The sequence below is a fragment of the Phocoena sinus genome, chromosome 7 (genome assembly GCF_008692025.1).
Source record: "Phocoena sinus isolate mPhoSin1 chromosome 7, mPhoSin1.pri, whole genome shotgun sequence".
Classification (NCBI taxonomy): Eukaryota; Metazoa; Chordata; class Mammalia; order Artiodactyla; family Phocoenidae; genus Phocoena; species Phocoena sinus.
Genome location: NC_045769.1, coordinates 23,345,454 through 23,357,682, shown reverse-complemented (window position 1 = coordinate 23,357,682; position 12,229 = coordinate 23,345,454). Strand labels below are relative to the sequence as shown.

Here is a 12,229-nt window from a genome sequence, read left to right as displayed (position 1 = left end):
AGGAGAGAGATAGAAGAAAAAAGGGGAAATAAAGTAAAAGCAGGAGGTGGGTTAATAAAGGGCTTTTTCTTGTGAACTAACTTCTCCCTACAAAAATTATAAGAAAACAGCAGACAGAGCAACAGAGCTAAAATTGCATCAGGCTTCAGGGTTTATGTTTTTGATGGAAATGTACAAATAATTTCCATCCCTTGCGGTGCTGCCATGCTCCATCACTTTAGTCCATTTTCACCTTGCAAAGAATTCTGAATGGGAGGGACTTCCTTCTCTGGCAGCTAATTAATCTCTTACAAGCCTGCTCTTGCAGCCTGTCTACCTGGAATGCCCCACACATTAAACAAGTGACTTGGGAGCAGATTTCTTGCCCCCTTGAGCAGTTCTTTCTTCCTTTAAGCTATATGAAGACCCAGCTTTTTCTTTTTGATTGGGAAACTATGAGCGCTAGAATAAATCACTGAGGAATCTCTCCCTCTATCCCACTACCATAACTGAATACACTCCCAAATAATTAAATTGGGTTTTAATGACAACAGACAAAGCCTGAATATCAGTTGTGAATGTGCACAGTGCAACAGTGCACATAATATGGAAGGACACAATAGTGCACATATGTAAGGACACACGTTTCTAAATTATACATTTTCTGTGTACATGTTAGATCTTCATTGTGATGAAACAGGTATAATCATATTTATAATACTGTTGCATTTGCCTTAAAAATAGTACCAGATTTTGCAAATAGGAGACTTTTTAGTCTTTTGCCAAATTCTGTCTGTAAAAAAGATTAAGGTAAGAGCATACTTATTTATAGGTTGAAATGCTTCAATTAAAAAATAATAGAAATTCTATTCAGGTTTATTCTATTTAATAAATACAGCCTTTTAAAAAGTTACCACTAATGAACTACTTGCAAATAGCAATGCTTAACTTTGTCAGAGGTGGAACTATCTTTCAGTAATAACTCACAGGAGGTTAGAAATAGTAATCATTCTTTAATATTTTGCTGATGCTTTCACACATCTTTTTTATGCAGTTATCTGTATTGTTTTATTTTCTCTCGTGTTTTTCTGTTAAATCTTTTGTGGATTTTTGTCTATTTCTTTATATTTCCTTTTTAATTAAACATAAAAGACTTCACAGTAACTACGTTATACATGCCTTTAGAAAACAGAGATATATATGTTAATGGTATAGCTATTCCAAATATTAAAGATTCTTTATCCATCTATGAAGATGCATGCAATTGACACATGCACGTATGGAGATGTACTTGATAAGAGAATAGGATCACTATAAATATTCAATTATTCACAGAAATGTATATTAAGTAGTTATTGTGTCCCACATACCAGGAGAGTGAAGCCAGAAGGAAAACGTATTCTGAAAAGTGTTATTTATTTTTAATTGTTTAGTCAAGGTAATATATACAGTGAAATGGGCAGCTTATTAAGTGTTCAATTAGATGAGTTTTGACAAATGTATATACCTTTAAAACTAATGAAGATATAGGCCATTTCTATGACCACAGGAAATTTCCCATTCATCTAATGAAAGCCCACTCCCCATAGCAGACACTGTCTGGTTTCTATAACCATAGAGTGTCTGTTCTTGAACTTCATATGAATTTAATTATATGATACATAGACATATTTATCTGGATTCTTTTATTCAGTATTATTGAGATTAAAGTATATTGTTGTAATAGTCAACAATATTATTTTTAATCACAATCTAATGAGTTAATATGGTACTACTTCATCTAATACGTAAGGACCTTAAAACAGTGTAATTCCATGTTTACCCCATCTTCGTGATTTTGCTGTCTTGTATTTTACTTTTACGTACTTAAAACACTGTCCAGGACAATGATGGTATCTTTACTTTAGCCAGATATCTTTTAAAAATTAGAAAAAGATGTTTTACATTTACCCATATATTTATCACTTCAGATGATGATATTCTTTTCTGTATACAGATGTTTCCATCTGGTGTCCTTTCCATTCAGTCTGAATACCTTCTCTTCAGCATTCATATAGGAAAGACCTGCTGGTGATGAATTTTCTCAGCTTTCATTTATCTGAAAAGTTGTTCCATCTTCATTATTGAAGGTATTTTAACTGATTATTGCATTTTCAGCCCTTAAAAATGTTGTTTTATTGTATTCTGTCTATTGTTTCTGTTGAGAGGTCAGTTGCCATTGACATCATTGTTTCCTACATGTTATGTTTCTTTCATTGATTGTGACTTTCAGATTTTTTTTTAGATTTTGCTTTTAGCAGTTTTACTATGATATGCTTAGGTGTGTTCTGTCTATTCTTAACTATGCTTGGATTTTCCTGAGCTTCTTGGATCTGTACATTGGTACTTCTCATCAAATTGAGGAACACTTTAGCCACTATTCTTTCAAAAATGTTCTAATCCTTTTCTCTTTCCCTCCTCCTCTACACCTACCCGCCACCTCTGAAAACCCCGTTATTCCTGTGTTAGACCATACGATTACCCCCACTGATGACTGGGGCTCTATCTATGGTTTTTCAATATTTTTTTCTCTGTTCTTCAATTTAGGTATGTTCTATTGATCTTATTCAAGTTCACTGATCCTTTTATCTGTAGTATCCAACTTACTATTTTGCTCGTGCAATAAACTTTATTTCATGTGTTATACTTATCAATTCTTTTTTTTATAGTTTCCATTTATTGTCTGAGAGTCTCTATTTGTACACCCATTATAACTGTTTCTTTAAATCCTTAAACATACTTATGATATATGGTTGAAGTCTTGATCTTTGATTACCAACATTTGATTCATCTTAGAGTCTGTTTCTACTACTGGGCTTTTTACTTGATTATGGGTCACATTTTTCACCTCTTCACGTGTGTACCAATTTTTTTTTTAATTATATGCTGGATGTTGTTAATAGCAAATTGTAGGGAGTCTATATTAAGTGATCTTTCTACAAAAGGTAGTGAGTTCTGTTCTGGCAATCTGTTTAATTATAGGCAGGTAATTTTTTGCCCTTTCAGGCTTAGTTTTATTCTTGGTAAGGACAAGTCTATTTTGATTTTGAACTTAATTCATGAACCTGACCCTTACTCCTATGGTGGGTGCTTTTCTGTAGTCATAACTGAAAGTCTGAGGTGCCTACTGAGTTCCCTCCACTCTAGTTGGGATTAAAGTCCGGTGTCTTCCAACAGTTCCTGGTCTCTGGTATCATCGTACGGCACTCAACCACACAGGGCTTGTAGAGTCTTACTCTGTCGAAATGCCATCTAGACCTTGGCCAGCAATTCACAGCAAATCCCCACGCAAACTACTGCCATTTCCCATGCAGCTCCCTTTTCTCACATACCCTTCACTGCAAATTTCAGGCACAGCAGCAGGTCAAACTATTCCCATTTCCTCTTGGCTCAGTGAGACTTCAAATCTACTGGAGTTCTACTACTATATTTGATAGCAGGGAAGTGCTTCCAAGAAGAAAGTCAGTGAGGTCATGGAGCTCTTTGAATTTTTTTCTTTGCTCAAGGTTTCCCATCCTGTGCTGTGTTTAGTTCAGTGCCAGAAAACAGTTGCCTCATGTAATTTGTGTCATTTTATAGTTGTTTGTTGTGGAGGGAGAGGCACAGTACCGGTTATTTTATCATCGTAGCACAAATCCCAGCAAGACAGTTTTATTGCTGGATAAAGGAGATCAAGGAAACTGCCGGAGGTGAGGCAGGTTGAGGGTGGTAAGGGAGACAGGGGCCTTTAGAGTTAATATAGAGCCTGTGACTTGAGAGGTTTTGCAACAAGCTACATCCGTACTTTAAAATATAAAAGTGGAGGAAAGATGAACTTCAGGAATCAAGCCAGTAACACACACAGTGAGAAGTCTTTTGGGAAGATAGCAAATCTGATTAGAAATTAGAGTTAACCTAAATCTAATTTCCCTCCTTTTGCCATTAATCTTTAGCAAGTAGCTGTCCCATATAATGTTAAGTCATAATAAAAAGAAACCAACCCAGAACTGATAATGAATTGTAAAAATTGAAGAAAAAATGAATATAAACCAAATTCCACTGAAGATCATACAGTGCACAAGGAATTACATAAGTAAAGTTACCAATAATTCAGACAAAAAGTCCTCTATATTTTCAGTCAAATTACAGAAATGCTGTATTTATTTTTTTTATAAATTTATTTATTTTGATTTTATTTATTTTTGGCTGCATTGGGTCTTTGTTGCTGAGTGCGGGCTTTCTCTAGTTGTGGCCAGTGGGGGCTGCTCTTCGTTGCGGTGCGCAGGCTTCTCATTGCGGTGGCTTCCCTTGTTATGGAGCACGGGCTCTAGGCGGACAGGCTTCAGTAGTTGTGGCACGTGTGTTCAGTAGTTGTGGTGCATGGGCTTAATTGCTCCACAGCTTGTGGGATCTTCCCGGACCAGGGCTCAGACCTGTGTCCCCTGAACTGGCAGATTCTTAACCACTGTGCCACCAGGGAAGCCCAAAATGCTATATTTCAAGTTGATTTTACATAATAAAATAGAACATCAAAAGAGCTAAAGCATTTTATTATGATTTTATAAGACAATAGATGCAGATGGAAAGCAGACTGAGAAATATCAGGAAAAAAGTGAAATCAAAAATATAAATAAAGGTTTTTGATTGCTCCCTCTTCACAGACACACAAATAACCACAACTAAGAATTATAAAGAACAGGTATGAAAAATAAATTTTATATATATATATATATATATATATATAAGGATACAAGGATTATAGAGAAAATGTTAAACGTAGAGGAAAATGAGACAAAATAAAACATAGCTGGTGTTCTTAAGGGGGAAAAAAGAAAAAAAAAGCAGAATAAATGGAAGAGAAAAACATAAAGATATAGTGAAAGAATAACTACTTACTAGGATAACAAAAGTCTAAGATGGAAATTGCTATCAAGCCATGCCATGGTGAAATTTCTGAACTCCAGTGTTTGCAAAAGAACTGTTAGGGCTATGGGTATAAAAAGCAAATCATCCACAAAGGAAGTTAGACAGGAAAGGGAAGAGAGATTCGGCTGGCCTCAGACTTTGCCCCTGGTATGAGACAGTGAAACATTCCTCCACAAACATTGGAGGAGGAGAACTGATGTTCCCAAGATATTACAACCATTCAGAATTGCTCTTGAAGTACTGAATAATCAAGAAAATATATAAAAGTATGGGTTCAGAGGATTAATTTAAATAGATATTAATTGAACACTAGGAAGATGGGAGGCACTGAGCAACACTGGGATTTGTGATTACTGATCATATGTATGTGTTATAATTTTTGACATTGTAAGATTAACAAAATGATTTCCAAAAATTGGTAGGTGAATAAAGGAAAAATGGGAGGAATTATATACATGTTATAATTATAAACATTTCCTTTTTAAATTATACTTTCTATAAGTGAAATATGACTAAAAATAACATACTTAATATTTTCTTAATGTGAGGATGTTTTTTAGAGAATGATATTTCATAATAAACTATTGACTTTCTTATATAATTTAATTTAATAATTTACTACATTATATAATTTTCATTTTTTTATGAAATCAATCTCTCTTTTTCTCTGTCATAGAGCTATATCTGGAGCAATTACTCTAATAGTTAAAGATGATTATGTCAATATAGTGGGCTTTGGAATATAAACGTTTAAAGAAATGTTTTATACTTATATTTTGAGAATCATTAGAAAACAGCAGGTAAAATTTCTGCATAAAACAGTACTTCTTTAAAAATAAAAGAAAAGAATTTATCCTGTAAGTTTTAGCACACATCTCAAAAAAATGTCATAAATAAAATCTGAGCATACTTACAAATATCCAAATATATTTTTGAGGGGTCAGGTATTAAATATTTTAGGCTTGTGAACCATATGGTCTCTCATAACTGTGCAACTCTGCTGTTGTCATGGGAAAGCAGCGATAGACATGTGTAAGCAAATTGATGTGTTCCAATAAATCATTCTTTGCGAAAATAGGCAGCCAGCCATGGGCCATGGTTTTTGACCCCTGGTATATATTGACCTTTCATCAACCTTAATGATCAAAATATTATCAGCCTCTCTCAGAAATATTAAGATAAAGAAACAGATACAAAATGGCCCTGATTAATGAATTTATTGATTTCATTTCCTTGTTCCTGACATTAATTACTATAATACTTCACTTTGATATGAAAAGTCTCAATCAAGGGGCAAAACTGAGTAACTTACATACGTATCCACATAAATCTTAATATTTTCTAACTTCTCAAAAAAGCCAAAATTTAAGTAAGGAGGAACTAACTTTGCTCCAAACAGTTCTTAGATGTTATGCTCAATTTGACTTCTTCCCTTGCCTTTTACATTTACAACCTTGGTCAAAAATCTCAGATTGTCGAAGCTAGATTGTACCTCTCAGTGTATCAGATTAAGTAATCTCATTCTCACAAGAAGGACCCCTACTGCCACTGAGGTTAATAACTTCTCTATGGTAACCCTGCTAGTTCTTGTCAAAGTTAGGACTGGAACCCAGGCTACCAGCTCCCATAGCAGAGTTTTTTCCACTCCACCATACTGTCACGTTTGGCATGGCTCAAGCCAGACAGCCGTCAGCTGATCAGAGCTTAATGAGCTGGTTATCATACTAGAAATGTACCTATATTGACTCCTCTGTTCTCAGCATTATTAGTTATCCTGTTTCTTCTCTATTTTTTTTTTTCTTCTCTACTTTTAAAGTAGGTTTATAAATAAAGTTAATTAAAAGACAATCAAACATTACAAATGAGAAGTGATACTGCTCTATGAATATATCCTGCTTCATTAAGAAACAGTCCTTTCGTAAAATGGCAAAAGGCAAAGCTGCAGATGTCTTTCCTTACGAGTTATTTCTAATCATTTAAATCAGTGGTTCTCAGACTTCTGTGAGTATCGAATCAACTGGAGAGCTTGTAAAACACAGACAGTTGGGCCCCAGCCCCAGAGTTTCTGATTCAGTGGGTTTAGCATGAGGCCCAATTTACATTTCTGATATGTTCCCAAGGGATGCTGATGCTGCCGGTCTGGGTAAAACACTTTGAGAACCACGGGTTTAGATTTGTTAATTCACACTTCTGCTCAGGCTCCATCTCAGATCCAGTGAAACAGAATGTCTGGGGCTTGAGGTGGAGTATCTTCTAAAAGTATCTCAGGTGATTCTAACGTAAACCCAAGCAGCTGAGGTGGGGGTGGGGCGGGGGGAGGAAGAGAGACTGAGCAACTTAAAGTAGTTTCTCTGGTCTTCCCATATTATGAAATGTTTTCTTCCTCAGTGTATTCCTTTATGAGATGGGAACAGTTTTTAAGTAGTCATTTCATGATAAGGAATAAATGAGGTAGTATAAAGATGACTTTACCAACTGACTTTATAAATTGAACGTAATTTAAATTTAGTCAATTTTATGCTGCTAATTCTATAAAGTGCTTAGAATATAAGGTGGTTGTAGAACTCTCCTTTTAAAATGTTATTTTTGTACGTCTTGCCACTTGTAAAGCTACTTTATGCCTCAGAAACTTGAACTATCTTTGTTAGCATTATATAGACAGCATAAGAGACATGTAGCGCTAAGTCCTACAGCTTTAACTCTTACTGTTTCTCTATACAGTGAAAGATGCAGATGCACTTTGTATGGACATACAGACTCTGTGAACAGCATCGAGTTTTTTCCTGGCTCCAACATTCTTCTCACAGGTTCTGCAGATAAGTCCCTGTCTGCATGGGATGCAAGAACGGTAAGCAAATCATCAACACTTTTTCCAATTTTTGTAGGTTTAGTTACTCTTAGTCACTTTTCAGGTATTAGGTACACTTTATGAAGTAATTGTACAGGGGCATGTAGGTTAAAGAATGGTAATAAGTTCCTATTTAGAAGATTTTGTCTATGTGCTTTTATGTACCCTGCCTCCTAAAAGTAGGACTATAAAAATAATGTAATTACTTCATTAAACATTAATGCAACAATTTTTTTTTTTTTTTTTTTTTTTTTTTTTTTTTGCGGTACTCGGGCCTCTCACTGTTGTGGCCTCTCCCATTGCGGAGCACAGGCTCCGTACGCGCAGGCTCAGCGGCCATGGCTCACGGTCCTAGCCGCTCCGCAGCACGTGGGATCTTCCTGGACTGGGGCACGAACCCATGTCCCCTGCATCGCCAGGCGGACTCCCAACCACTGCACCACCAGGGAAGCCCAACAATTTTTTATTGAGATAGAAACTCTGCTGATACATTACATATCACAGGGAAATGCATAGCACCTCTCCTTAAGGACTTTGTAGCTTGGAAAGGAAGGAGAAACGAGATTTTAATGCAATGAGGTATGTGTTAAAATGGAAGAGGATACAAGACGCAGGGGTAAAGCAAGAAGGAGAACTCTTCTCTGCCTAGAAGGCTGTGGATGGCTCCCAAGAGGAGGCTGTGCTTGAGCTGAGATTTGGAGCGTAAGTAGGATATACCAGGTAATCTCGAGAAGGTGGGTTCCAGGAAACAGCAGTGCAGGTACAAAGCCATAGAAGTATGAGGCTACAAAGGCATATTCTGAGAGTAATAATATGTTTGAATAGAGCTTAAGGAAGGAGGAAGAAAAAACAAGCAAGAGTATACAGATGGACAAGGACAAGATCATTAAGTATCTGATTGAAATTTTATAGTTTTCAGAAGGAGTCTATTAAAGCATGTTAAGCAAACAGGGTAACACAATCAGGTTAGCCCTTTAGAAAGATTAATTTGATAGTAGAGTTAAGGGAGTCATTCTCATATAGGAGGCTTGTACAGTAGGCTGTGAGCAGATGAGAATTTTAACTAGGAGACTGTGAGAGTATAAAGGAAAGTATGGATTCAAGATAAGGGGTTTAACTCTTACAATTTGAAGAGTGACTGGATGTGGAGATAATGGGAGGAAAGAAAAGGGGTTTAAAGGTGACCAACTGTCCCAGTTTATCTAGCTAAGACTGAGAGTTTTCCTGGGTTGTGGGATTTTTCAGTGTTAAAACTAGATAATCCTTGCTTACTGTGACTTCAGAAGTGAATTAGATGTGAAGAAATGGAGATGGAATTTGGGAACTACACTTTCAAAGAGTTTGGCTGTGGAGATGAAGAAGAGAAAAGTCTATACCTGTAGGATCCAAATAGAGGTCTCCCTTGTTCAAATAGGAGACAGCATGTTTATTTGCTTAGCGGTAGGGGAGAGGAAAGGATTAAAGGTTCAGGAAAGAGCAAACACAACTAATTGAGCACACACTTTAGTAATTTGAGGCATGCCAAAATATGCAAAACAGGGTCGCCATATTTGTTCTTAGCAACATTTGATGAGGATAATGTAGGAGTCTATACTAAAAAGAAAAAAAACTCCATATTTTATGGTTCGTGAGTCAGGAAAGAAATGCAACTTGTAATGTTTCCCATTTATCTTCCCGTACACAATGCATGATTGACATCAATAAAGGAATATGATGATGAGCATCCAGATAGTATGAACAGGGACCCAAGTTCATTATGGGAGGCTCTATTTAGTCCTCTGAGGCAAATTGATTTAGGATAAATAGAGAATAAGGAGACCTTAGGTTCACTTACTATAGAAAAACAGCTAATGGTAGAATGACAAATACCTTAGACACAACTTCACATGTTGCAGCATGTCAAGGGGCAGCAGTCAAGGGGCACTGTGGGAAAAGTGTATCAGCCATGAATTAAGAGTAAAATCAGAATGATTTGTTGTTGGGTAAAAATGGTGCCACAACCTCCTTCTTGCTTTAAAATAGCTTAGACCCTGGTGCAACAGAATTCACTCCTGCTAATGGAGCATCAATGAAAAAGCAAGATTTTCAATGCATTTAGCCTAAATACTTACATGTGAAGTGTGGATAAAAGCCATTGGTAAAGGAAAACCCACAGAGAAAGTATCAATTTAGTAGTGACCTAAATTTTATGCTCATTTTATTTTGATATCAGATTTTTTTTGTCTGTCTCTCAGAGTGCTATAACTGAATGTTATCAGAAAACATGTCTCTTATTTATTTTCTTTCCTGTGAAAAACTGGAGCACTAATGCTTGGAAGTAAAACTGCTCTTACAAAGAGAAGTTGCCTCTCGTGTATCTGCCTTAAATGCCTAGAGTTGCTTATTGACGGTGGCCTTCCTACCTCTTTTTGGGAACTCCTTGTATACTGGTCTTATTTCCTACAATATGTCTGAGAGCGGGAGAAAAGAGGGATTCAGCACAGCACAGGGCATTTAGCATACATCAGGATAGCATGTGGATTGAATGTATGTCCATAAAAAGGTTGTATTTCTTTAAACAATATTAATATATATTTTTCATATTGGTTTTAATGGGAAATTAAAATTTTTATTATTAATGTTATGATTACAATTTTATTAGTAGTATGCATGCTAGGTTTATAGTCATTAATACTAGGGAAAGGACTCTAAAATACTTTGGTATAAATAAAATGTTTATAAATTATGGTAAATACATCAATCATTAGAAATGAAGTTCATTTAGTTTATTTTCTGAAAATATTTCAAACCAGATGTTAAAATATATATATTTAAATTGGTATCTATATAAAATAGAATTAGCATGTAAAACAAAGGGAAATTCACTTCATTTAGGTTATTAATAATTAGACAATTCAAGTTGTTAACTAAATGTTATTATAAAAGACTACAAATAATATATGACAGCAAGTCTGGAATTAAACAGAATCATTTCACTTGAGTTGCGTTAGCAATTCCGGTGACTAGTTTCAGATCTACCACATTTTTTTTAAAACACAAAACAAAACAAAAAAAAACTGAAACAGCCAGATTTTTAAAAATTCATATTTTATATATAGTTTTTTTTTACATCTTTATTGGAGTGTAATTGCTTTACAATGGTGTGTTAGTTTCTACTTTATAACAAAGTGAATCAGTTATACATATACATATGTTCCCGTATCTCTTCCCGTTTGTGTCTCCCTCCCTCCCACCCTCCCAATCCCACACCTCCAGGCGGTCACAAAGCACCAAGCTGATTTCCCTGTGCTATGCAGCTGCTTCCCACTAGCTATCTATTTTACGTTTGGTAGTGTATATATGTCCATGGCTCTCTCTCGCTTTGTCACAGCTTACCCTTCCCCCTCCCCATATCCTCAAGTCCATTCTCTAGTAGGTCTGTGTCTTTATTCCTGTCTTACCCCTAGGTACGTCATGACATTTTTTTTCTTAAATTCCATATATATGTGTTAGCATATGGTATTTGTTTTTCTCTTTCTGACTTACTTCACTCTGTATGAAAGACTCTAGGTCTATCCACCTCATTACAAATAGCACAATTTCGTTTCTTTTTATGGCTGAGTAATATTCCATTGTATATATCTGCCACATCTTCTTTATCCATTCATCTGATGATGCACACGTAGGTTGTTTCCATCTCCGGGCTATTGTAAATAGAGCTGCAATGAACATTTTGGTACATGACTCTTTTTGAATTATGGTTTTCTCAGGGTATATGCCCAGTAATGGGATTGCTGGGTCACATGGTAGTTCTATTTGAAGTTTTTTAAGGAACCTCCATACTATTCTCCACAGTGGCTGTATCAATTTACATTCCCACCAACAGTGCAAGAAGGTTCCCTTTTCTCCACACCCTCTCCAGTATTTATTGTTTCTAGATTTTTTGATGATGGCCATTCTGACTGGTGTGAGATGATATCTCACTGTAGTTTTGATTTGCATTTCTCTAATGATTAATGATGTTGAGCATTCTTTCATGTGTTTGTTGGCAGTCTGTATATCTTCTTTGGAGAAATGTCTATTTAGGTCTTCTGCCCATTTTTGGATTGGGTTGTTTGTTTTTTTGTTACTGAGTGGCATGAGCTGATTATAAATTTTGGAGATTAATCCTTTGTCAATTGCTTCATTTGCAAATATTTTCTCCCATTCTGAGTGTTGTCTTTTGGTCTTGTTTATGGTGTCCTTTGCTGTGCAAAAGCTTTGAAGTTTCATTCGGTCCCATTTGTTTACTTTTGTTTTTATTTCCATTTCTCTAGGAGGTGGGTCAAATGGTGTCTCCATTGTCATTTGTTTCTAGGTATTTTTTAATTTCCTCTTTGATTTCTTCAGTGATCACTTTGTTATTAAGTAGTGTATTGTTTAGCCTCCATGTGTTGGTATTTTTTACAGATCTTTTCCTGTAATTGATATCTAGTCTCA

General features: G+C 35.7%; 1 protein-coding gene across 2 annotated transcripts in view; it reads left to right on the top strand.

Moving 5' to 3' along the window:
- SPAG16 (sperm associated antigen 16) overlaps window positions 1-12,229 on the top strand; it is an 879,748-nt gene that overhangs the window by 518,660 nt on the left and 348,859 nt on the right. For both annotated transcript variants that reach the window (XM_032638543.1, XM_032638542.1), the window contains one exon: window positions 7,645-7,771. In XM_032638543.1, coding sequence (XP_032494434.1) covers window positions 7,645-7,771 — 127 coding nt within the window. The remainder of the gene's footprint in view (window positions 1-7,644; window positions 7,772-12,229) is intronic.